At 43.3% G+C, this 26,946-nt stretch overlaps 2 protein-coding genes and 1 long non-coding RNA gene across 5 annotated transcripts in view; 1 reads left to right on the top strand and 2 right to left on the bottom strand.

Moving 5' to 3' along the window:
- Positions 1-515: 515 nt before the first annotated feature.
- On the bottom strand, positions 516-2,627 carry LOC139623446 (protein NYNRIN-like). Its single transcript, XM_071481690.1, has one exon. It carries the CDS (start codon positions 2,508-2,510, stop codon positions 516-518), a length of 1,995 nt encoding a protein of 664 aa, XP_071337791.1. The 5' UTR covers positions 2,511-2,627.
- Positions 2,628-5,935: 3,308 nt separating this feature from the next.
- LOC139623341 (uncharacterized) overlaps positions 5,936-26,946 on the bottom strand; it is a 343,520-nt gene continuing 322,509 nt past the window's right edge. Inside the window, exons 1-3 of one of the 3 annotated variants that reach the window (XR_011691482.1) lie at positions 17,630-17,767; positions 12,993-13,094; positions 5,936-12,378 (exon numbers count right to left, since the gene is read on the bottom strand). This is a non-coding gene — a long non-coding RNA (uncharacterized lncRNA). Of the gene's footprint in view, positions 12,379-12,992; positions 13,095-14,763; positions 15,487-17,629; positions 17,768-26,946 lie in introns of those variants that run through there. The other 2 variants (XR_011691481.1, XR_011691483.1) reach the window with 2 other exon arrangements.
- LOC139623340 (uncharacterized) lies at positions 13,792-26,499 on the top strand. The gene is made up of 11 exons (XM_071481493.1): positions 13,792-14,184; positions 18,921-19,048; positions 19,337-19,581; positions 19,612-19,744; positions 19,833-19,918; positions 20,411-20,547; positions 24,059-24,118; positions 24,508-24,746; positions 24,867-25,014; positions 25,258-25,367; positions 25,857-26,499. Exons 1-11 carry the CDS (start codon positions 14,085-14,087, stop codon positions 26,166-26,168), a joined length of 1,698 nt encoding a protein of 565 aa, XP_071337594.1. The 5' UTR covers positions 13,792-14,084; the 3' UTR covers positions 26,169-26,499.

Genomic DNA, 26,946 nt, shown 5'->3' with positions numbered 1-26,946 from the left:
TCGGTCACCAAAAGCACCTGGAACGGTCCGTTCCACCTGCGAGCTTTCCAGTTCTTTTGTCAGAAGTCCTTCACCACAATGTAGTCGCCCACATTGAGGTCATGGAGTTTCGTCTCTGCTGGTCTGGGCAGGGCAGCTTTCACCTGTTTGTGAATATCAGACAAAACAGACGACAAGGTTGCACAATATCGTAACATTTCGTCTTCACACAGGCCAGTGTCTGGCAGCTGTCTCTTAGCGGGCCCAATCCCAGTGTTCAGAGGCCTCCCAAACAGGATTTCAAACGGGCTTAAACCGCTTCTGCTTCTCCTTCTGGCCCTCATATGCATTAGCACAATGGGGAGGGCCATTTTCTCTTTCACATGCTCCACCTGAGGCTGGGTGGTATGCACAATGTTGTCTTAAATCAATGCCCATGTAATCACCAACCAATTTCAGTGCCCCACTTACAAAAGGAGTTCCATTGTCTGAACTGATTTTTGCTGGAATTCCTCATCTGGGAATTATCAGATACATCAAGGCCTTTGCCACTGCAGCTGCGTCCTGTTTTGCTGTGGGACCCATTTTGAAAACATGCACACAATAACCAAAACAAACCTTTTCCCTTCACTTGGTGTTAGTTCAATAAAATCCATTTGCAAGTGATCAAAAGGTTTGTCTGGTGGTGGGTGAGCAACCTGTGGAAGTTTTAAACCTCTTCCCACATTGTTTGTGGAACAAATCACACATCTTTTACAGAAATCAGTGGCATAGGCTGTGAACCCTCTTGTGAACCAATGTCTCCCTACCTCACTTACCATTCCCCCCTTTGACACATGATCCAATCCGTGTGTCAACTTCGCATAGTGAGGGAAAAGATACCTGGGGAGACAAGGCAGGCCATCAGGGCCTGTCCACACTCTGTCTACCACAGAGCAGCCTGCTTTCTTCCAACAGTGTTTTTCAGCCTGTGAGGCTCTTATCTGCAGGTCCGCTATCTCCACTGTAGTCACAACAGGGGGAGTAGAGTTGAAGGTTAGTGAGACGCCCAGTGTATCAGGAGACACTGGCCGCTTGGAGGCTGCTTTTGCAGCTGCGTCTGCTCGTGCGTTACCTAGAGAGATGGAGTCAGTGTTGTTAGTGTGAGCCTCACATTTACACACAGCAATTTGTTTAGGTAACAAAATGGCGTCGAGGAGAGCAGCAACCAGCACATGATGAGCTATCGGTCTCCCTGTGGAAGTGAGAAAATCTCTGTTTTTCCATATCTGCCCAAAGTCATGAACCACACTCCAAGCATATCTGCTGTCTGTGTAAATGTTAACAGATTTTCCTTTAGCCATCTTGCATGCCTCTGTCAAAGCCACCAACTCAGCCACCTGAGCTGAGTGTGAAGAAGACAGAGGTTTTGCCATGACAGTGTCATGGAGAGTTGTGACAGCAAAACCTGCGATGTTCTTTCCCGTGTCTGAATCCCTAGAAGCAGAACCATCAACAAAGAAATCAAAATCAGCATTCTCAATGGGCACATCAGTCAAATCAGGTCTCGGGGAACAAATAGATGTTATTGTTGCCACACAGTCGTGTGGCTCTCCGTCCTCAGCTGTTGGTAAAAGAGTAGCAGGGTTAAGAACAGTACATCTCTTTACCCTAACGTTAGGCAGTTCCAACAAAACAGCATTATATCGTAGCCACCTCGCAGCAGACAAATGTGAAGTTTTCTGCTCGAGGAGGATGAGAGACACCGCATGTGGGACTAGTAAGGTCAAATCAGAGTATCCCACTATGTCACGTGATGCCATAACTGCCTTCTCTGCAGCAGCTACAGCTCTGAGGCAGTGAGGCAGACCTGCAGCGACAGAGTCAAGCTTAGATGAGAAATAAGCTACAGGTCTTGGTTTGCCCCCGTGGTCTTGCAGTAACACAGAAGTCATGAAACCCCCCTTTTCGTCAACAGTCTGAGTGAAAGGTCGTGAGCAGTCAGGTAACCCAAGTGTTGGAGGTGTCTGTAAAGTCAATTTCAAGTCAATGAAAGCTTTTTCAGCCTCCACAGTCCAGGTGACAGGGTCTGATGCTTTCAGGCCTTTCCCATGAGCAATTGCTGCTAATGGTGCCTCAATTTCAGCATTATGAGTGACCCATTGTCTGCAATAGCCTGTCATGCCCAAAAACGACATCACCTGTTTCTTTGTCACCGGTTTTGGAATTTTCTGAATTGCTTCAATTCTCTTTGATGAGAGGGATTTTCCCTTAGCAGAGATCACGTGACCCAGAAATGTGACCTCTGTGGCAACAAACTGCAGTTTGGACAGGCTGGCTTTGTGCCCCTGTTCAGCCAAATGGGTCAGAAGAGCCAGAGTAGCTTTAACGCATTCCTCTCTGGTCTCACTTGCAAGCAAAATATCATCAACATACTGCAACAAAGCGCTTCCCTCTGGCAACACCAGAGTCTCCAGACTGTCCCTCAGAGCAGCGTTATAAATCGTTGGAGATTCACAATAGCCCTGACACAGACAGGTGAACGTGTACATTTTCTCATCAAAACAAAAGGCAAACCAGAATTGACTGTCAGGATGCACAGGAACGCTGAAAAAAGCATTTGAGAGATCAACAACTGAGAACCGTTTGCTATTAGATGGAATTTGAGACAAAATGGTGTGTGGATTTGGTACTGTTGGCGCTCTGGCCTGCACAGCTGAATTAACGGCTTGCAGGTCTTGCACAAATCTTCCGGTCGAATCTTACGTACCGGAAAAATGGGGGTTCTCACTGGAGAACTAGCACATGGCACAATCACACCAGCTTTCAGCAAAGCATCAAACACAGGCCTGATGCCTTCAATTGCTTCACGTCTGAGAGGGTATTGGTTACGACAGGGTCTGTAGTCTGTTTTTGGTGTAATGATGACAGGCTCACAATTCTTAATCAGGCCTACATCATGTTTACTTTTCGCCCAGAGGTAGTCAGGAATCTGTTTTAATTCTGGGATCTCTTCAACAGACTGCAGCATGTTGTTATCAGTATCAGAATCAGGAAAATCAAAACATTAGCACATCACAATCCAACAACTTGCGTTTCGCCCCTAGGGTTTCGTTTACGTACACCTGAGGCTCTGTTGTAGCCTTCCAGTCTGTGGAGGCATTTAATTTTTTCAGCCAATGGTCCAACTTTGTACATGCAGGATTCCCCAATGCGATGTGTGGTTCAGATTGTTGTAAATCTACACTTTTTCCCACTTGCACTGGCAATGTCAGTGAAGCGGCACATTTCATATCATCCCAATATAGCCAATCCAAATGCAAAAATGTATTCTCATGCATCACTTCATTCACAATGTTCTCAATATCACAACTGGAGTGTGTGTGTGCAGTGCAGCACGGGAGAGTGACGTCAATGTGTCTGTGTGTGCTCAGGAGCTGTGTGAAAACAGAGGAGGGGAGAGTTGCCTCCCAGTCTACACTGACCACAGGGTCTGGGTGTTGAAAACATTGGTATTTTTCTTCTACTATCCTCTCTACGTGCACCCCGTCTGGTGTGCAAGTTAAAGAAATACCCAGCAAACACATGAGATCCCTCCCCAACAAATTAACTGGACATCTGTCAGAGATGAGAAAAGAGTGTTTGAAAGTTTCCCCAAAATCAGGATCAGTGCATTTCAGCGGAGCCGTGTATCGCTCTATGAAAGGTTTCCCACCCACACCCACTGTTTTCTGATACCTTCCGCTTAGTTTAGGCTGCAGTTCACCAAATTCACAGCTCTGTACCACAGATTCAGTAGCACCGGAGTCGACCAAAAAAAGATTGTGACATTTTTTACTACCAAAGTGTAGTTGGGCATGTGTTTGTATGCCTCTGCTAAAAATGAAGTAGACATCTCATTCTGCTGCTTATGGTTTTGTTCTGTTTCAAGGCGTTGAATCGTGTCATGAACTAGCTTTACTTCAGTGTCAGTGACATGTTTTGCAGCGTGTGTCTGTGTATCAGTGTGTTTGGGTGTGTGTGTGTTAATGTGGGAACACACTGAAAACACTCACGTGTTTTCAGTGCCGGCCCAGTGTCTCCACTAGATCCTTCCTGACTCTCACCTCCACATATAGTCAGTCTCTATTGTCCTCCTCATCTTTCTCTTTCGGGCAATTGCGAGCCCAGTGTCCTCTCTTTCCGCACAGAAAACAACGGTCCCCTCCGCTGTAACCGCATCCACGGCCACAACCTCTGTTTTGTTCTTATACTCCAGGCCCGAACGGGTCATGGAGCTGAGGGATAGAGATGTGGTGTCACCTCACGCCTCCTGCGTGGTGGTTCGGGGCCGCCTCGTCCTGTCCCCGTGAGGTTCCCTCTTAACATGTCGTTAAAAGGAGATCTTGGCACCGGTGAGGAGTGTGAAGCAGCAGGGCCGTAGCCATGCTGTGGTGCGGAGGCAGCAGCCCCAGCAACCTCTGAGTGCAGCTCAGGTATAGGGAGGGGGCCAACATAAGGCGGGGGCACAGTTCCTTCCCGGAGAGAGAGAGAGCTGGTGCGGAGCAGCTGGAGGTGGAGGTGGAGTCCAGATCCGGATCCAGCTTCACACACTGGGGCGCAGTTTCTCTGGGAGCCTGCCTACGCTTTGCCTCACCCATCCACATATCAAAAGCTTTCCAGTCTGGCTCACTTCCCTTCTTGCTCCTAGTTTTTTTTTGTCGCATTTCTTCTCTATTTTTAAGCACTGCACACAAACCCTCCAGCTGTTTAACACTCAGGCTGCCTGTCCTTGGAAAACCACACTCCCTGACCCACAGATCTAACTGGGCTATGGCTTCTTTTCCATAGTTTATTGTCATGTACTTCACATTTGGGGCATTATAATCTGGTCCCTCAGAGGGTTTACTTTGTTCTGATCCCATAATTATTTCCTCTCAGACGTTTCAGCAATTTTTTTTTAATCAAATCTAGATTATTTTATACTACTTACCGTATTTTAACAATACAATTGTTGACTCTGCTCTTGGCTTACCTTACTTTATTATTAAATTATTTTTATTTTATTTATTTTTCTTTTTTAGCAAACTGAATTTAATTCTCCTAAGACAGTCAAAAATGTTAAGCCGAAAAAAACAAGAGAAACGTAACACACTAAACCCTCTTCCTCTCCCTTCACGGAGGCTGGTAAGTCCAACTTACCCCCTAGATCCCAGATCTAGCTGCTAGATTCCAAATCTAGACGCCCAGGTTCCCTACACCGGGCCAGTATGCTCCCTCAAACACCATTTTTAATTTTTCCCCAGGAAAAATAAAACCCGGTGCCCGGCACGTCTGCCGGCACTACTTTCCATTAGCAGGCAGAGGAGCACAACAACTTCTGCGCAATCAGGCCTTCCACAACCTAGGTCCACACTATCAACAATAACAGAAAAAAAACTCTCAGAAAAAACAGCGAGGTGTTTACAGCCACCGGGTTCGTTGGACTCCAACAGTGAGAGGACTCCGCTCCTCCAGACGTCAGGCCCTCCTCTCAACCTTCCTTTTCTGGGGAGTTAGAGGTTTTCCAAGAGCCTGGCTCTTGGCGTGCGCACGTTCTAACACCCTCGGTCTAGAGGTCCCAGAGCCTGCTCACGGATGGAGTCCCATCTGGGGTGCCAAAATTGTGGTGGCAAAAATGTTTTACCTTGTTCAATAATTGAAAAAGAAGATCTTCACACGTCAGCTGTCTTTCTTGAGTTTAATAAACATTCATGAATGCAGTCACACAAACACAACCGAACAGTAGTACAGTCAGTGAGTGAGTGGCCTCAAGATGTTACCCAGGGCCACAGTCTTATAGTTCCAAAAACACATTCCACAAAGACAAAATACGATACTCTTTCTCACGGGATTGTCTCTGTGCTGAGTCTTCACCTGCTTCCTCTCCCCCAATGCAATGTATGAACAACACACTTATCACAACAAGAAGGGTAAAGACATCCACATGTATTGTCTACATGTGTTCTTCATTAGTTCACACAGAGGTCTTTCACACAACCATAAAGGATGTACAAAGGTTAGGTTCAAAAACTTCATTAGAACTATCCACACAGTCATTGGTTACACAGTTTTGAATAGGCACACATGAGTTATACCAAAATTTCCCATTACACTGCCAACGTCAAAAAATCAAAAGCTTCACCAAAAACGCACAACTGTTGATTCTGAACAGTATTCACTCACATTTATGCTGACTGTATCCTAAGTTTACTGTCTGCTATCTGCCGACGTCAAAAACTCAAAAGCTTCACCAAAAACGCACAACTGTTGATTCTGAACAGTATTCACTCACATTCAGTCATTTTAACATGACTGTATCCGAAGATTACTGTTTGATATCTGCCGACGTCAAAAACTCAAAAGCTTCACCAAAAACGCACAACTGAACAGTATTCACTCACATTCAGTCATTTTAAGCTGACTGTATCCTAAGATTACTGTTTGATATCTGCCGACGTCAAAAACTCAAAAGCTTCACCAAAAACGCACAACTGTTGATTCTCAAAAGTATTCACTCACATTCAGTCATTTTAAGCTGACTGTATCCTAATATTACTGTTTGATATCTGGCGACGTCAAAAACTCAAACGCTTCACCAAAAATGCACAACTGTTGATTCTGAACAGTATTCACTCATATGAGTGATTTTCTGTGCAATGTGACCTAAAAGCACTGCTTCATACCTGCCGACTTTGTCACAAGTTTCACAAAAATCACACAACTGTTGATTCTTAAAAGCATTCCCTCAATCTGAATGATTTTCAGTTAAATGTGTTCTAAAAATATTGCTTCTCTCCTGCAGATCTCAGAAACTGAAATACATCACACTAAACTTACAACTGTTGAGTCTGATCTGTTTTCACTCATACTGTGTGATTTTCTGTTCACTTTCTCCTAAAAATAGTGCTTCACACCTGCAGACCTCAGAAACTCACAAACTGATGAACATCATGATATGTTGAAGAAGATGCAGTCAAAGATTGTTTAATATGAATTCTATAATCTTCTGTCTTAAAACATCACAAAGTATTATGGAGCAAAACTGTAACAAAGTCAGACCCACACACAAACCATAGCAGCAGATCATCATTTCTAGTTCAACACCAATCCACACCAGAACCAGAACCCATGACACGGTCAACATCACAAAGAGTGAGGCAGATGTCTATACAGCATATAGACCTGTTCTTCTGTGTGTGTGTGTGTCTGTGTCGACTGAATATGCAGCCCTACCTGTATGTGTCTACCTAAAAATATTGATGTTGAAGCATTTTGAATGTTGACATTAATTATGGCGAATTCAGCCCTACAAAAGATTATATCAAATCAGTCTTACCTTAAAAAAATGACCACAGAGGTTTGGGTTGACTCTCCTGGGCTGTCCTCCCTGGCATTGACAATGTTAGAAAGCATTGTCCAGCTCTCACCCAGTAAGTCAAAAATCCTTCTAGGTCCTCACTGTCCTCTTGACCTCCTCCTTGCCTGCTGATGTCATTATGTTCTCCCTCTGCTTGCTTAATACAACAGCACAACCACAGAAAACAGACACAGTCATATCATCTCTGAGTCCTAATTCTTACAAATTTCATCTTACTCTTTTTCAGCAACTTTTCTCCACTTTTCTTGCTCATGCTCATCTATGAATTAACTCTCTGATGAAGTAGCCTTTGAACTAATAACACAGTGGTGGAGGTAGTTTTGTTGAGATGTATTGAAATGAAACCATGTGAGAAGTTTACAGGGAAAAATCACTATTTAGTGGAGCTGTTAATAACTCATAGACATCTGAAATGTGACCCTGTCTGCACACTGCTTTTTGTAAAATGTCAGAGGCCAAAAAGCTTTGAAACTACAGGTTTAATCTCTAACTATGCATTGCATTTTAATGCTTGTTAAACTATCCTTTGTGTGAAATACTCATGTTAAAAATAACTACTACTAAAAATAACCATCGCCAGATGAGTGTATTGGAGTAAAAAGTACAATATTTCCCTCTGAACTTCAGTTAAAGTATACCATAGCATAAAATTATTTTTTTTTAAAATATTTACAGTACCCAAAAGAGGTTAACCATGATGGACAGCACATTCTGTGACAGATCAGCAGGGGGATCTCTTCCTCTGTACAATATGTGAGGTAACAGCTACCTCTACTTGGCCAACCTTCCCTCCACCTTCTCCTCCACTTCCTTCCAGTTCTTCTGTACAGTCTGATCAGATCAGAACAGGTCTGCTTGTACGCCTTTTCTGATTGGAGGTCTTCAATGCCGCCTTTTCACAATCAGCTGCTTAATTTCCACTTTCCCACAATCCCACCACTGATTCAACGATGTAAAATCTCCTTTCCAAGTTCTAAAAACTTTCCAAAACTAGAATTACTGCCTCACAGTTGTATGCCTCCACCTGTCAGACTAATTTCAGATCTTTGTTTTTCCAGAGTCATATAAAATATTAACCATTTGTGTGAAATTTTGTCATAATTGCTGTTTGAAGTCTTGAGTAATGCTAAAAAGTATTTTGTGAAGTCACAATACCCTTGACTTTGACCACCAAAATCTAATCAGTTCTTTCGTACCAAATTTGAAGAAATTATCTCAAGGAATTCATTAGGCCAAAACTGTGTATGGTGAGGTCACCAAGACCTTGACCTTTAACCACAAAAATCTTATCAGTTCATCCTTGAGTCCAGCTGAATGTTGAAATAGAAAATAGAATAGAAAATAGGAAGCAAAAGTAGTAACAAGGTGAACCTGCGGAAGGATCACTACCGTTTCTGAACACCCATGTGTTACTGTCTGTGTTTCTCAAGCATTTCTCTCCATACATCATTTAACCTGTGAGCCTACACCAGCTGATTTGTGGCACATTTTGAAGCAGCATGAGGCTCAGTATGGTTAATGTCCAGCTCATTGTTCTCTGTACAGTTAAAATCTCCTCCAAGAATTAAAAACTGTTCAGGACCACACTGACTTAAAATCTCACAGAGCTCATTTAAATACTGAACTCTGTGCACTGTGTTGGGTGTGTAGATAGTCTCAGGCTCTGGATGCTCCTCCTGCTGCTACTCTCTCAACCTGCCTACTACTCTATTCTTGGCCTGAAAGCCACTGGTGTTCATCTGCTTTCTCTTGAGAGCAGGGACTTTAAACACATTGTCATCCACCATCAGGTCCTCATCAGTGTTCCTCAGATTGTCCTTTGCTACTCTGTCTGCAGTGTTCAACACAGGCTCTTGTCCTCCTGAGCTCTATCACAGCTGTTACTTTCTGCCTACGTCCACACTACTGTTTTCATTTTGAAACGCATCACTTTTGCTACATTTGCGCCTGGCATCCACACTACTCCCGAATTTTCTAAACGGAGACATTTGGAAATGATGCTGGCCCTGTGTTAGTTTGAAAACTCCAGCCATGCGTTTGTAGTCTGGATGGGCAAAACAGAGACCTCTGGAAACAATGATATAGACAACCACAGTCGCTCCCTGATTGGGTCTTATCAGCCTTGACTACCAGCAAAAGCAGTATGGATAATTAATTACAAGCACTTCTGACATTGCTGTTTTTGCTAGCAGCTGTTGTGCACTACCTGCTTCCTGTTTAAACTGGCTCGCGCATACCAAGTGTACGTGAATGGTCATGTATATGCATTTTCAGGTGTGTTAGTATGGACCGAGATCATTCACTGCAAAAACTCAAAATCTTGCCAAGTATATTTTTCGAATTTCTAGTCAAAATATCTCATCACACTTAGAATAAGACAAAATCACCTAAAGAGCAAGATTTAAGTGAGATAACGGAGCTTGTTTTTAGACAGTGCATCTTGAATATCTTGTTAAGTGAAACTGTCTTGAAAACATCTTGTTTTGAGTCATATCTCAGATGAAACAAGCATTTTTGACGTCATAAGGTTTTTAAGCTGCTGTGTTATTTGTAAAAGATGAATTGTCTTGTTTAAAGAAATAGACTTAACTTGAATTAAGACAACAAATCTGCTTTATTGAAAACTGCAGGTCAACATGCCCACCTCACAACAACTCACAATGCACAGCACAGTGTGGCTATTTTTCTTACATTTCCATCTAACCATGTCCATGTGATATGGAAAAAAAGACAGAGGCAAAAGCTGGAATTATGTTTCCGTCTCTGCTATGTTGCACTCTCGACATGCACCACATTATTCCAAAAGTAACAAGTAAAAATAAATGCTGTCATCAATTACAGTGTTTGTCAGTGCTTAAAAAAAACAAAAAACAAAACGCCCAAATACCCACACTCAATATAGACTCAAGAATGATGTTTGATGATGTCTGTGAGATCATACTTCAGTGGAATGTACTTGCTATTATTGAAGTTTACATATTAGTATGGTGTATAATCAACAAGCTTTTCAGATGAAAATATTGGCTTGAGCGAGGTCGGGAACTTCTACCTCGTAAGCTAAATAATGATCATTCCACCCAACTGTAGAGAGAGGTTGGCATTCAAAACAATACACTGACGCATTTAAAATATAAATGTTTTTCACAAGTGCAAACTCTGGACTATCATTGATGACATTAGAAATAACCACATGTATACTTATTTCCATGTTGCATCATCCACTGTACTGAAACTGTATGTTCAACGTGCTCTATTCCTAAGAGGTCTTTAATCTTTCCTTCTACATAGTGAAGATTTTTCACCTCAGAGGCTGGACCCATGTCAACTTCACTTGAACAAATTGGATGTTTCTCATGCACATTCTGACTACATTCATAAAGTTGGTTGTGCTTCACAAGAGACTTACAGATATTTTTAAAACTACTTTTCAAAGCCCACTGCTTAAAAAAGCAATGCTTTGACTCAAAGCGCATACACATATGCCTCACTGTAGGACCAAGTGCCTTAATCTGAGAAGGAAGATGCAGCAAGTAATGCTGTTTAGGTATAATATTTGCATCTGGAAACAGTTGTTTGAAATGTTTTAAATGTTGCTCTATTAAAAGCTTCAGCCTTGAAAGAGTTGAGAGAGCAATAATAGGTGAAAACAGAATTCTGACTATCTCTAACAACTTAAGTAGCATTTGTGTGTAATCATTTTCTCCAATTTTGTCAATGAGAAATGGCAGGATCTTTAACAAAACCAGCATCTGCCCAGCTGACTGTTTCAATTTATTGTCATTTGATGAAAGTGTATTGACAGATATCAGGCAAGGCTTATCCCTTGCATCCACGGGAGAATAAGGGAAACACATAATTGCACTGTTGAATGCGTCTAAGTCCATATGCCCTGACAGCACAAGATGCTTTAAAACACATTTGATTTCATATGGGGCAACACCTTCAAGAATGACATGCATGATGTCCTGCGGGGTTTGATTGATTATATCAAAGTGAGGAAATTCTGTTAATTTGCTTCTCCTATTTATGCTATATGTCATTTTTAGATTGTCTTTCAGAAAGTCAGTATTTGCCTTTTCAATGTCATTACATTGCCTGTTGTGACTTGCCATTGTCCTTTTAACAAACAAATCTTCATTAAATCGCTCCTGCATGTCTTCAAAGTTGCATTCGCAGTGCCTGCATTTACTATAGGCAAATCTCACCCCTATCTTAAATCCAGCCACATCATGCTGAGCTAGAGTGTCTCCACACACAGACATAAGTGCCCCATAAATTGTCCTCTCACCATTTGCAGTGACAACCTGGATACCATCACACAGCTCAGTTAAGTCATGGTTAATCCTCTCAAATATCTCATCAATACCACAATGGGAAAGATCTTTTGATTTTATCATGGCAAGCAGACGAATGGCAGCAAGTTTTGATCTGTATTTAGGGTTGATGTTACCTAAGGTGTAATAAATCAATAACAATTTGTTTTTGTTTGCCCGAGATCCAAGAGGATTGCATAGCTCAATTTCATCTGTATATAAAACCAACTGCAATGCTTGGGGAAATTTCAAAAACAGTGGGTGCGACTTAAAAATGTCTCCATCAATGAAATCATGAAAAAATCCATCCTTGCATGTCTGTGGCCTCTCATCAATCATTGCTATTGTTCTTGGATGTGATAGCAGCTGCTCCAAACTTTTCACCAACGGTATATAATGAAAATAATGGTCTTTAATGGTAAGAACTCTGGAGTCTCCATGTTTGACATAACACACTGTGTGTTTTGCGACAACAATCTCTGGTTCAACTGGTTTTAACAGTTCTTTGATGGTCTTATCCTGCAAATGGGTGGAAGCAATTTCACAGAAAGGGTCAACAAACTGGTCAAATATCCCCACTGCATCACTCTTCAGTTGATCCAGGTCCCCAGAATGTCTCTCAATCATGTTGCTCATTTGCTGTTTTAGGTGCTCCAATAATGCGGCCTGATATTGCTGGACTCCACTCACCATTTGGTTAACAGCTCTCTGGGGAGTAGAAAACAAACAAACAAAAAAATACTACATTATAAAATTCATATAAAAATGCAGTCAACATGCAAACTCACAGACACTTTTTTAAAAAAGTAACCCTTTAATTACATATTGTTAGTGACATGCAATAATCAAAATAGGCAATTTCCAGTAAAACATGAAATATCATGAAATAATATTGCCTTCTGCAGCTTTAAGACCTTGTTTACACTTGGACTTAAAATGTGTTTTCAGCAATAGGATCACAAGTGGACAGTGCTAAATAAAAGTGTATGTGTTGGGTGTATTACGTTGTCTCTGTTCTCAGCTCATTCTCAACAAATATAGTGGATGGGCAGATTTTGTAAGCAAAGTACTGTATGTGTCCATTTGCATATATAGCGGGGAAGTGAGATCCGATCACAAGTGATCACTGAAGAAGCATGTGGAGACACATTCTAATATCAGGTGTTTCTCTGACATACCTTTAGCTGTCCATCTGTGATTGGATCAACCAAGATGCCAGGTCTGAACAGTGGCTAAGTCATTCTACAGTTTAAGCTTATTGCTTTTAAGCTTGCTACTAAAAATGAAATATAATTAATTGGAAAATCAATGGCATAAAATACCTGTGTCAGTCGGTGGGCTTCTCTGGCTTGAAGAAGAAATGCAGTTGCATGTTTAGAAAGGTCAACATTCATGCGACCCTCTCCATCTTCTTGAAATCCACTCTTAAAGAGATTAACAACAAACATATATACTAAAACAGGGAAAATATTGGCATTTGTAGGTAGCACCACTAGCCAATCTGACAACTAGCTGGGTAAGCTAGCTAGCTAGATTTCTTCCTATAAAAAGGTACAAGATTGGTGTATTTTTACTGATTGGTGTCTTTATTTTGAGTATGTAAAATAACAACAAAAACAACAACTAATAACAACAAAACAAAACAGTACTACAAAAAAACATAGACTTTGACAGCATCAGAAAAAATCTGTACTTCATGAGTGTTAAGATTGACACACATACTAAATTGTATCCATTTACTTGCTCTCTTGCCAATAAATTAACATTACTAAAGGCCTTCGAACTGAACTTGTATTCCAATAAGCTATAAGGAGACAACTTCCTGTCACACACTGTCATGAAGACATGTCTCACCTGCCAGTTATAACTTTGTGAATGATAAGTTAATAATACACATATTACAGCCTCAATGCTTGATTCAAACTGTTGAAGGATAACCTGTAATTTTTAATTTGTTGTTTAAATGATGAATATTAACGTTACTGATTTTTTTCAATGAAGTCTGGTAACTGCATGGCATAATTAAACTAAACAGATTAAACTAATAATCAAATGAGTGAATTAATTTACCAATTACTGCATATAAAAGTAAGCAGCTGTCAGAAAAGTGACTTTTGTGTTACTTCTAAATATTTGAATTAATGCTCTTATTAATGTGCAGTTACACTGCTATTATTTTAGTGTACCTAAATTTATTTTTCTTGAAATTACACATTTGAACACATCATGATGACATTTTATTTAACTTGCCTAATAGTCATTTTACTGAGCCCACCTTGAACACATCATATGTAAACCTTCTGTGAGCTAACTAGCTTTCACCCTGCTGATTTCAACACGTATTTCAACACTGGTTTACCATTTTTAACTAACGGGACTTGCTACTAAGTTTGAATGCATTTACCAGCGGATGGATGAGTAAAAAACTGTCTGACTGGGCTGCAGCAGGAGGCAGAGACACAAAGCTGCAGTCCAGTATATCTACTACACACTCCACTACACTTTTCAGCCAAGGTGAGTTTGTAACGACTGAGTCTCATTTGTTTGCAATCAAATGCAGGTTAATTGATGCTCGCTGTAATGTAATGTCTGGTGACATTAGATCATAAGTGGACAATCTGTGGGGCGGTAGGCTGCGTTTGTCAACATAAATGTAACCATTAACCAACTGTTAGCCGATTTAAATCTCAGTAGGTTAGTTGTATTTGCGCTACTGGTTCGATTACTCGTTACTGACAAATGTAGTATAATTACAGTAACGCATTACTTTCAACACTGCTATTACTTTATCTTAAAATAACCTGAGCCTGTCATTGACAAAAACAAGCATGTTAAGTGGACGTGCTTGGATTAGGCACAGTTGACCTAAATAAATGTTACGTTAAATTTCAGCTAGTGTAACGTTAACGACTTTTTCTGTTGCCATGGCGCCGCGGATGGCTGCCTCGGTGTTTTGGTGCGCATTTTTTTGCCTTATTTTCTTTGTAAATCCAGTTTTCTGCTTTGGTTTCCGGAGCTCTTTCACCAGAGAAGAGCTCATTAACATCAGAGAAACAACTCCAGTGGATTTTTTTCCTACTTTTCTCGACTCACCTGTGGAATTATTGGACATTTTGGTCAGAGGTCACTGACCGTTGCTCTCACAGTGAAACGCCGGAGGAGAGGAAAACGTGCTGGTGCGCTTGCGCGTCTCCGCCGGCGCGGACTCCGCACACCGCTCCCAGGTATCTTTCTCTCCAACGTACGTTCACTGCCCAACAAGCTGGATGAACTTCAGCTACTGGTGCAGAAGAACAGAGACTTTTCTTCATCTGCCGTCCTGTGCTTCACGGAGACGTGGCTGTGTGGATCGATTCCGAACTCTGCGCTGGAGCTGGCCGGCTTCCAACTCTTCAGAGCGGATCGCGACACAGAGCTGTCCGGCAAAACGAAAGGTGGAGGAATCTGCTTTTATGCTAACAGTGGCTGGTGCAGAGACGTGACAGTGATCCTGCAGCACTGTTCTCCTGACCTGGAGACTTTCATCATAAACTGCAGGCCCTTCTACTCCCCCCGTGAGTTCACCTCATTCATCCTGGTCGGTGTTTACATCCCACCACAGGCCAACGTGCAGGAGGCACAGCGGGCGCTCGCCGACCAGATACTGTGTGTGGAGCGGACCAACCCGGACTCCGTAGTTATTGTCCTTGGTGACTTTAACAAAGGTAACCTCAGCCACGAACTGCCCAAATACAGACAGTTTGTTAATTGCCCGACCAGAGAGGGGAACACTCTGGACCACTGTTACACCACAATCAGTGGTGCTTATCACGCCGTCCCCCGGGCTGCACTGGGCCACTCTGACCATATCATGGTCCACCTGATTCCCACATACAGGCAGAAACTAAAACTGTGTAAACCTGTTGCGAGGACATCGAAGCAGTGGAGCAGTGAAGCCATAGAGGATCTGCGGGCATGTTTGGACTGCACTGACTGGGAGGTGTTCAGGACTGCTTCCAACAGTCTGGATGAGTTCACAGAGGCTGTGACGTCATACATCAGCTTCTGTGAGGACTGCTGTATCCCATCACGCACCAGGGTGAGTTATAACAATGACAAACCCTGGTTCACAGCTAAGCTCAGTCAGCTCAGGAGGCAAAAGGAGGAAGCTTTCAGGAGTGGGGACAGGGACAGGTTTAAAGAGTCCAAGTACAGGTTTAGCAAGGCGGTGAGAGAAGCTAAACGTCTGTACTCTGAGAAACTTCAGCTCCAGTTCTCAGCCAACGACTCTGCTTCTGTCTGGAAAGGGCTCAGACAGATCACTAACTACAAACCTAAACCCCCCCACTCCACTAACGACTTCCATCTGGCCAACGATCTGAATGAGTTCTACTGCCGCTTTGAAAGACAATGGGACAAGCCTGACACTAAGCTCCACATCAGAGCCACATCAGAACCCCCCTCCTCCTCCCCTACCAAAGGAACGTCTCTCTCTATCCTGGAGAGAGATGTCAACAGGCTTTTTAAGAAGCAGAACCCCCGCAAAGCAGCCGGTCCTGACTCTGTCTCTCCATCATCCCTGAAGCACTGTGCTGATCAGCTGTCTCCAGTGTTCACAGACATCTTCAACACCTAACTGGAGACCTGCCACGTGCCAGCCTGCTTCAAATCCTCCACCATCATCCCTGTCCCCAAAAAACCAAGGCCCACAGGTCTAAATGACTACAGACCCATTGCCCTGACCTCTGTGGTCATGAAATCATTTGAGCGCCTTATCCTGTCCCATCTCAAATCCATCACTGACCCACTCCTGGACCCCCTGCAGTTCGCCTACAGAGCCAACAGGTCTGTAGATGACGCCGTCAACATGGCTCTCCACTTCATCCTCCAGCACCTGGACTCCTCAGGGACCTATGCCAGGATCCTGTTTGTGGACTTCAGCTCTGCCTTCAACACCATCATCCCGGCTCTGCTGCAGGACAAGCTCTCCCAGCTGAGCGTACCTGACTCCACCTGCAGGTGGATCACCGACTTCCTGTCTGACAGGAGGCAGCACGTGAAGCTAGGAAAGCACGTGTCTGACTCCCAGACCATCAGCACTGGATCCCCGCAAGGCTGCGTTCTTTCTCCTCTGCTCTTCTCCCTGTACACCAACACCTGCACCTCCAGCCATCAGTCTGTCAAGCTCCTGAAGTTTGCAGACGACACCACTCTCATTGGACTCATCTCTGATGGCGATGAGTCTGCCTACAGGTGGGAGACTGACCATCTGGTGACCTGGTGCAGGCAGAACAACCTAGAGCTAAACGCTCTGAAGACAGTGGAAATGATAGTGGACTTCAGGAAGAGCCCAGCCCCACCCACCCCCATCTCCCTGTGTGACTCCCCCGTGGCTACCGTGGAGCATTTTCGCTTCTTGGGAACCACCATCACACAGGATCTCAAATGGGAGCTAAACATCAGCTCCCTCATCAAAAAAGCTCAGCAGAGGATGTATTTCCTGAGGCAATTGAAGAAGTTCAACCTGCCAAGGACTATGATGGTGAACTTCTACACCTCCATCATTGAGTCCATCCTCACCTCCTCCATCACCATCTGGTACGCTGCTGCCACGGAGAGGGACAATAATAGACTGCAGCGTATCATCCACTCTGCTGAGAAGGTGATTGGCTGCAATCTTCCGTCCCTCCAGGACCTGTACGCCTCAAGGACTCTGAGGCGTGCAGGGAAGATTGTAGCTGACTCCTCCCACCCTGGACACAAACTCTTTGAGACACTCCCCTCTGGCAGGAGGCTGCGGTCCTTCAGGACCAAAACCTCTCGCCACAAAAACAGCTTCTTCCCATCTGCTATTAGCCTTATCAACAAGGCTAGAGAGCCCCACTGTTGCTGATCAATTGCACCAATCACCAGAAAAAATTCCTTGTATGTGAAAACATACTTGGCAATAAAACTGATTCTGATTCTGATTCTGACTTACCGCTGGAATAACGATGCTGGAGCCCTCCGCTTCAGCCACAGGGCTTGCATAAGTTTGGTCGTTTACGGCTGTCCTTTCACCTGCTCCAGGTAAACCGTAGCGAGTCGGTCCTTCCTCCTCTGCCGCTTGAACTTGGAGTAGATGATGCGCGTGTGTCCGCTTCACGTGATAGTAGAAGGAGTTATACACCCTGTACTCACTTGGACAGCCATCAATCCCGCACACGACGCGAAAGTCAGGGCTGCTGTTGTTAATGTGACTCAAAAGTTGTTTCAGAGTCAGTGCCACAAATACGTAGCATATGAAGCAACGCCAGATCATGTTGGAGGCAAAGATGTCACAGGCACTAGGACGGTAAACTGGTCACAGGTCGGTAGAGCAAGACTGCCGTAAAAACTCGTTACTATGGTTACACCCGCCAGCTAGCTGCTGCAAATGAGAGTGTGGCCATTAACTAACGTTATATGGGACCGACTTGGATTTGAACTAGGATTGACTGTTTCATTGCAGGTAAATTAAAGCGCTGTATCCAGTGCTCATAATTTGTAGTTCACATCGCACACCTTTTGAATGTTATCGACGTTTTTAATGTGTTTTCAGTGTTTATTGTGTAACGTTATCGTTGCAGCTGAACAGATACAGCGAGGCGAGCTAACGTTAGCGGAGCTAACTAGCTAGCTAAGTCAGCTAAAAGCATGGAAGAATTGGATGATGTCTCAGTGTCGATTTTAAGGGGTAATGTATGCAAATATTATTCTTTATCATATATGAACGTACGAATTCAGAGGCCTAATTGAAACAAAAAAAAAAAAAAAAAGCTAATTGCTTCCTGGCACTGCTCCACATGTAACCCGCTAACGTTCCAGCAGCACTGCGGGCCTTGAACTCTTTCTCCCATTTGTCACATCACCCTCCTTCTGTCACCTGTTGTGTGAAGTGTTATGTGTTGTATATTATGTTGTGTTCAGACTAAAAGCAAAGTGGATTTTTGCCTCCCGTTACTTGCGCCATTTTGTTCCCACTAAATTCATAAACTGTGAAGACTAGTCAACTAATGGCGCCAAATGACAATTGTTGGTCACTAGGAAAATTCTTAGTTGGCGGCAGCTCTAGTTATACTAGTAACGTCTATATGACAACAGCAGCCAATGAGGTATCTACATTTCTATACTAAGCTGGTTTGCACTAGGTACCTAATTTGAATGAAGTGTCAACTTCAAATAGTCTCATGCAGTTTCATTTCTAGGGCACTGTTTCATCTTGCTATGTTTGTCTTCCAATGTTTTCATAGCTGCAAACATCACAGAGACAATGATGAGCACCCTGTCTCGTGAAGACTTGCGGGATCTTTTCCCAGGCCCAGAGAACTTTTTACGGAGAAAAGCGGTCTGGCGTGCCTGTCATGGTGCGTCGGAGGAGGTCAGTTTCTCAGTTCAGTGGCCTAAACTAACCACCTATTTAAGTTTGCAGCAGCACAATGAGCTAACAGCACAGTGTTTTTGGAACAGGCATGGTAGTCTACATGTGTGTTCAATTCAGTTTAGATTAATTGATAGGTGTTCAGTTATTTGATGTAAGCGATTTCACCGCTAAAATGGAACATTGCTTATTTATACGTAGAGCTATCAATGCTATACTGCATTTTGTGTTGTCACAAAAAACAAAAATGTTGCTTTTTGCATTAGGTCATTATCTTTTATTTTACAGGAATCTGGCCAAGAACACTCAAAATTATCGGGCAGTTCCTCCTTTAATGCGTCACCCATGCGACAGACATCCACTCCTGTGAATGCAAGTCCTGCAAAGTACACAACCCCTGAAAAGGTTGTGAAGTTATCCTTTCCAGAATACGTATTGCACACTGACACAGAACTTGAGCAAGTCCGACAACAGTACTTTCAGTTGTTGAAGAGAGGCGAACAGCGCAACTGCCAGATGTCAAAGGAGCTCAGATGCCGGCTCATTCGAAACACCATGACCAGTATGATTGCAATCCTGAGGGCAAAGGGGAATGAAGAATCACACAGATACCCATCAAAGCCAGAAATCACAGCAATGGCAAAGAGAATCGTACTGTACTACCCCATGCTGCAGGACCAAGGCCTCCATACATGGGTAAGTGAAATGCATCCAGTTGATGACTGTGTTTCATGTTGGACATTTTAAGTAGCGATTTGAAAAATTGATTAAATGTCTTGTGCAGGTCACTGTGTACACACAGCTATACAAAAGACTGCAAAATGTGAGATCCCCCCAAAAAAGAACTTCAGATGGCAGACATTCAAAGAGGTGAGCTGTAACTAATAATTATTTTTCATCAAAGATTCATCTGTTAATCATTTTCAAGATTAATTGATCAGTTGTGTGGTCAGTATAAAGTCCAAGGTGATGTCCTCAAAAGTCTTGTTTGGTCCACAACCTAAAGATATTAATTTCACTGTCATAGAAGACTAAAGAAGCTAGAAAATATTCACATTTGAGAAGCTTAAATCATATTTGGACATTCAAAAAAAACAAAGAAAAATGACTCAAAATGATCAATCATGTCAGTGTCCTGGGTGATCAGTCTCTAGTGTTTCCTCACTTCCCGTTTTTAATTAGTGCTCTTATTTTAATGTTTGACTACAAAGCAATTGCTTTGGATGTATGTGGGGGATATTGCATTTTATTACGAAGCACTTTGTGTTACATTTTGTTTGTATGAAAAGTGCTATACAAATAAAGTCAGATGGATTGATTTAGTAGTTGACAACTAATTGATTAACTGACTATTCTTTGCAGCTCTACAAAGAGGCGCTGTCTTGAGCAGCCAGCAGACACGGATGAATTGGAGTCAAGTGACTCAACAATCATTCTGGATCGGTCCACAGAAGGAAGTGGCAGCCCAGGCTCAGAGAGTAAAGATAGTGAGTTAGAAGGTCAGTTTCAACTTTGCATTTACATATTTGCATATTTGTGAGGTATTTATATTTTAGATAAACTAATAATCCCACTTTATTGGTCAAGATGACAGTCCTGACATGACAGAAGTAAAAGGCTTTAAAATGGACATCAGAGGATAGGTATTTACACTACATTTGTCCTGTTTTATTATCAGAATCAGAATCAGAATCAGAATCAGTTTTATTGCCAAGTATGTTTTCACATACAAGGAATTTTTTCTGGTGATTGGTGCAATTGATCAGCAACAGTGGGGCTCTCTAGCCTTGTTGATGAGGCTAATAGCAGATGGGAAGAAGCTATTTTTGTGGCGAGAGGTTTTGGTCCTGAAGGACCGCAGCCTCCTGCCAGAGGGGAGTGTCTCAAAGAGTTTGTGTCCAGGGTGGGAGGAGTCAGCTACAATCTTCCCTGCACGCCTCAGAGCCCTTGAGGCGTACAGGTCCTGGAGGGACGGAAGATTGCAGCCAATCACCTTCTCAGCAGAGTGGATGATACGCTGCAGTCTGTTATTGTCCCTCTCCGTGGCAGCAGCGTACCAGATGGTGATGGAGGAGGTGAGGATGGACTCGATGATGGAGGTGTAGAAGTTCACCATCATAGTCCTTGGCAGGTTGAACTTCTTCAATTGCCTCAGGAAATACATCCTCTGCTGAGCTTTTTTGATGAGGGAGCTGATGTTTAGCTCCCATTTGAGATCCTGTGTGATGGTGGTTCCCAAGAAGCGAAAATGCTCCACGGTAGCCACGGGGGAGTCACACAGGGTGATGGGGGTGGGTGGGGCTGGGCTCTTCCTGAAGTCCACTATCATTTCCACTGTCTTCAGAGCGTTTAGCTCTAGGTTGTTCTGCCTGCACCAGGTCACCAGACGCTCAGTCTCCCACCTGTAGGCAGACTCATCGCCATCAGAGATGAGTCCAATGAGAGTGGTGTCGTCTGCAAACTTCAGGAGCTTGACAGACTGATGGCTGGAGGTGCAGGTGTTGGTGTACAGGGAGAAGAGCAGAGGAGAAAGAACGCAGCCTTGTGGGGATCCAGTGCTGATGGTCTGGGAGTCAGACACGTGCTTTCCTAGCTTCACGTGCTGCCTCCTGTCAGACAGGAAGTCGGTGATCCACCTGCAGGTGGAGTCAGGTATGCTCAGCTGGGAGAGCTTGTCCTGCAGCAGAGCCGGGATGATGGTGTTGAAGGCAGAGCTGAAGTCCACAAACAGGATCCTGGCATAGGTCCCTGAGGAGTCCAGGTGCTGGAGGATGAAGTGGAGAGCCATGTTGACGGCGTCGTCTACAGACCTGTTGGCTCTGTAGGCGAACTGCAGGGGGTCCAGGAGTGGGTCAGTGATGGATTTGAGGTGGGACAGGACAAGACGCTCAAATGATTTCATGACCACAGAGGTCAGGGCAATGGGTCTATAGTCATTTAGTCCTGTGGGCCTTGGTTTTTTGGGGACAGGGATGATGGTGGAGGATTTGAAGCAGGCTGGCACGTGGCAGGTCTCCAGTGAGGTGTTGAAGATGTCCGTGAACACTGGAGACAACTGATCAGCACAGTGCTTCAGGGATGATGGAGAGACAGAGTCAGGACCGGCTGCTTTGCGGGGGTTCTGCTTCTTAAAAAGCCTGTTGACATCTCTCTCCAGGATAGAGAGAGATGTTCCTTTGGTAGGGGAGGAGGGGGGTTCTGATGTGGCTCTGATGTGGAGGTTAGTGTCAGGCTTGTCCCACTGTCTTTCAAAGCGGCAGTAGAACTCATTCAGATCGTTGGCCAGACGGAAGTCATTAATGGAGTGGGGGGGTTTAGGTTTGTAGTTAGTGATCTGTCTGAGCCCTTTCCAGACAGAAGCAGAGTCATTGGCTGAGAACTGGAGCTGAAGTTTCTCAGAGTACAGTCGTTTAGCTTCTCTCACCGCTTTGCTAAACCTGTACTTGGACTCTTTAAACTTGTCCCTGTCCCCACTCCTGAAAGCTTCCTCCTTTTGCCTCCTGAGCTGACTGAGCTTAGCTGTGAACCAGGGTTTGTCATTGTTATAACTCACCCTGGTGCGTGATGGGATACAGCAGTCCTCACAGAAGCTGATGTATGACGTCACAGCCTCTGTGAACTCATCCAGACTGTTGGAAGCAGTCCTGAACACCTCCCAGTCAGTGCAGTCCAAACATGCCCGCAGATCCTCTATGGCTTCACTGCACCACTGCTTTGATGTCCTCGCAACAGGTTTACACAGTTTTAGTTTCTGCCTGTATGTGGGAATCAGGTGGACCATCACATGGTCAGAGTGGCCCAGTGCAGCCCGGGGGACGGCGTGATAAGCACCACTGATTGTGGTGTAACAGTGGTCCAGAGTGTTCCCCTCTCTGGTCGGGCAATTAACAAACTGTCTGTATTTGGGCAGTTCATGACTGAGGTTCCCTTTGTTAAAGTCACCAAGGACAATAACTACGGAGTCCGGGTAGGTCTGCTCCACACACAGTATCTGGTCGGCGAGCGCCCGTTGTGCCTCCTGCACGTTGGCCTGTGGTGGGATGTAAACACCGACCAGGATGATTGAGGTGAACTCACGGGGGGAGTAGAAGGGCCTGCAGTTTATGATGAAAGTCTCCAGGTCAGGAGAACAGTGCTGCAGGATCACTGTCACGTCTCTGCACCAGCCACTGTTTGCATAAAAGCAGATTCCTCCACCTTTGGTTTTGCCGGACAGCTCTGTGTCGCGATCCACTCTGAAGAGTTGGAAGCCGGCCAGCTCCAGCGCAGAGTTCGGAATCGATCCACACAGCCACGTCTCCGTGAAGCACAGGACGGCAGATGAGGAAAAGTCTCTGTTCTTCTGCACCAGTAGCTGAAGTTCATCCAGCTTGTTGGGCAGTGAACGCACGTTGGAGAGAAAGATACCTGGGAGAGGTGTGCGGAGTGCGCGCCGGCGGAGACGCGCAAGCGCACCGGCACGTTTTCCTCTCCTCCGGCGTTTCACTGCGAGAGCAACGGTCAGTGCACCTCTGACCAAAATGTCCAATAATCCCGCAGATGAGTCGAGAAAAGTAGGAAAAAAATCCACTGGAGTTGTTTCTCTGATATTAATGAGCTCTTCTCTGGTGAAAGAGCTCCGGAAACCAAAGCAGAAAACTGGATTTATAAAGAAAATAAGGCAAAAAAATGCGCACCAAAACACCGAGGCAGCCATCCGCGGCGCCATGGCCAGTTTATTAACATTGTAGAAATTAAGTTTTAACAGAAATCTGGTGTTAATAAAAATCTGGTATTGTATCATTTTGAACCAAAGGGTACAGCAGTACCTTTTAGTATCAGTCTACTGTGCAACATTACTTTCTATAACCTCTCCAGCATATCAAATAATGTTAAGTATTTAAAACCCATGTGTCTCATTAGTGGCATTTTTGCTCTTTTTAATTGAATTTAATTTTTGGTTTGAAAATACCAAAATGATTCTTAAAATACATTATCCTATCAGAAATATGTCTGTGTTATGTGTTGAAGGAAAAAGAAGATCCCAAAGCCTACCTGAAGAAACACCCTCTGCCCTGTCCAGTCCTGATGGTGAGTTTGTCCAACTGCCTCATGACTGTGTGTAGTGGGGGTGTGTGCATCTTTGTAGGGGTGCACTTGTGTGCCTACATGCAATTGTATGTGATTGCCTGACCATATGAGTTTCGAACAAATAGTTCTCTTGCGTTTATCATATAAAAAATGATTTGATTTTTTAAAATGGCATTTAAATGGTTAAAATTCCAAAAATGAATAGGTATTTGGTAGTTAGGATCAGGGCTGATATTTGTTAAAAAGATTAGATTTAATTCCATGAAAGTTTAATCTAATATTAATGTATGATTTTTATAGCAGTTTTTTGACATTCTTTGTCATGCAACGACATGGGATGAACTTTTTTAAACTGAGGCATATTAATCATGTATTTTTGTGTCTTACAGCTAACAAGTCTGCAGATATTGACAGTCCAGACACCTACAGTCCAGCAACCTTGGCCAAGCACTACAAGACCCTACAAACTTTGTATAAAAGAAAAAATCCAAACCACCAGGATGTCTCTCATCTCTTAGATTTGGAATTCCTAGCCAGAAGAGCATTCATTGATTCAAATACCGTTCGCGAAGAGGACAGACACGAGAAGGTTCTCGAAGCATATCCTTGTTTCAAGGACGTTGGACATGTAAGTCATTATTGACTGTGCATGATTAAAACCATGGTATCACGCACAATGTTTAAAATACCAATTTCCTCTTAAATGATATATTCAAATGTCTGTATTGGTATATTTGATATTTCATAGGTGATGGAGGAGCTTCAACGCATTTTGGATAAGGATAATGCCAACTTCATCGATGAACTGAAGGGAAGATGGCATGACTTCTGCCAGAAGGTGCAGTTTTTTGGTGTATGGAAAAAGGCGCTGAAACCCCCAATAGGAATGGACAAAGGTAGGGAATGCTGTTTTGGTGTTATTAGTGAATAGGGTTTAGGGTGGACCTTCAGGCATGTTAATTGTCAAGTACATGAGCTAATGTTTTGTCGTCCTTCTTTTTCATCTTTTATGGCTATCCCATTATTTGCTGATTTTTTTTTTTTTTTTTTTAAGCATTGTGTCTGTTGTATACCTTTTGATCAGATTTGACCTTGTGCACTTTGTCCAAGTGTTTAGTAATGAATCTTTTCCTGTACAGATGAACAGGCTCTTGAGATCCTACGTGTGCTGCCATCACTGTTCCCCTCCACGTCTGCTCCTCCAAAGAGGGTACGAGATGCGAGTGAGGCTCTGCTGCATGTCCTCGAGGTGAGCTGTGTAAAATGTTGCAGGATCATTTTGACTGCAGTATCAGACAAAATTATAACTGAAGGTGCTGCCTCTGACGACTCCCAATGTATTTCCTATTCACATACTGTATGTTCTAAGCCTTCAAAGACACCTAAAACATTTGTTTTTAGAAAGAGGATTTTCACTGAGTAGATGTCTTGGCTATGTCACAATATGTACAAAAATGTGTGCATTACATGGTAGCAGGTTTTATCACCCTAATGATGACTAAGCAAGACTTGTCTAGCCTTGGTTTTTAGTTCTTTTGGAAGGCTAGATGTGTGTAAACAGTAAATGCATTGGGGATAGTTAAAAACAGCACTTTCAGATGGAGCTTTCTCAGTACTGTAACTTTTGTCAGAATTTTGCTTTGTAAAGTTATGTGTTTGTAAAAAACCCTCTACCCTAGGTTCCAAATGACCAAAATGCATTATCCTGACAGTAAGATATCTGTGTTATGTGTTACAGGAAACAGAAGACCCCAATTCCTACTTGAAGAAACGCCCTCTCTCCTGCCCAGTTCTGATTGTCGGTCCATCCAACTGCCTCCTAGCGGTAGGAGATGTGGCAGTAACTACCATTCCAAAAGACAAGCTTACAGAGAGTGCTTTATACCTCATGGCCTACTATTATACCCTACACCTGACTTATCCAAAGTGTGTAGCCACTCTGCTTTCAGTCATACAGACGGAGGTCCTCTTAGACAAAATCCATGAGAGAGATCTCACATTGTCTTACAAGAAGAGCATGGCTGAGTGGAAAGCTTTTATTGGCCAATAAAACCAGTGGTCAGATATGGTGTAGGATAGCACTTCCTCTATCCCTCCAAGGGTACTATAGTACATGTTCATTGTTATACATTCTTGGTCTGAATTTGGCTAAGTTAGCAGTGTTAATTTGGGGTGCATGACAATATTAGCCAACATGCCGATATCCTGTGATGTGATGTTATATTGTGTGTTGTTTGCACAATTTTGTACATGTATTGAGGGGCACATTGGTCAGATGTTTGGACCTGGCCTAACCTTAACCCTGCCAAAATGTTTTATGAAGCTGTTTCCCTCAGTCCTCTGGGACTTTTTGGTGTTTAAATAATAATTAAAAAAGTTGGTTAAATGCAAGACTAGTTTTCATTTTTTTCTGTCTTATAAGAAGTAGTTAATGTCTTGAATCTAGCAGGTGAATGTCTTGAATCTAGAACAGCATTACTTTTGTAGAGCTTAAAATAAGGTCAGTACACTTGAGATGATGACAGGATGGTAAATTACAGCTTATTATGGCAAAAAAGCACTGCCTAATATGAGTCAGGAATGCTAACTTCAAGACATTTTGAATTGTAACCATTACAACATTTAGCTTGTAACCGTGTCAGTAGCTGTGCTAGTGCTAACTAACACAGTGTCATCGGCTGTGCTAGTGCAAACTCTGGCCCTCTGTCCTGACAAGGTCTTGGGTTTTTTTTGTCCGCCCCCTCATCTCCACAAGTTGACAGGATTGGTTCATACAGCTAATATGACCTATTAATCCCTGGCTGTCTGAATCTGTTTTTATGAGACTG

Source organism: Trachinotus anak, unplaced genomic scaffold (assembly GCF_046630095.1).
Source record: "Trachinotus anak isolate AG129_WGS33_773 ecotype Australia unplaced genomic scaffold, CSIRO_AGI_Tana_v1 ptg000007l, whole genome shotgun sequence".
NCBI classification, from domain to species: domain Eukaryota; kingdom Metazoa; phylum Chordata; class Actinopteri; order Carangiformes; family Carangidae; genus Trachinotus; species Trachinotus anak.
Note: the sequence above shows the minus strand (reverse complement) of the source record. Positions and strands in the feature narration are given on the sequence as shown.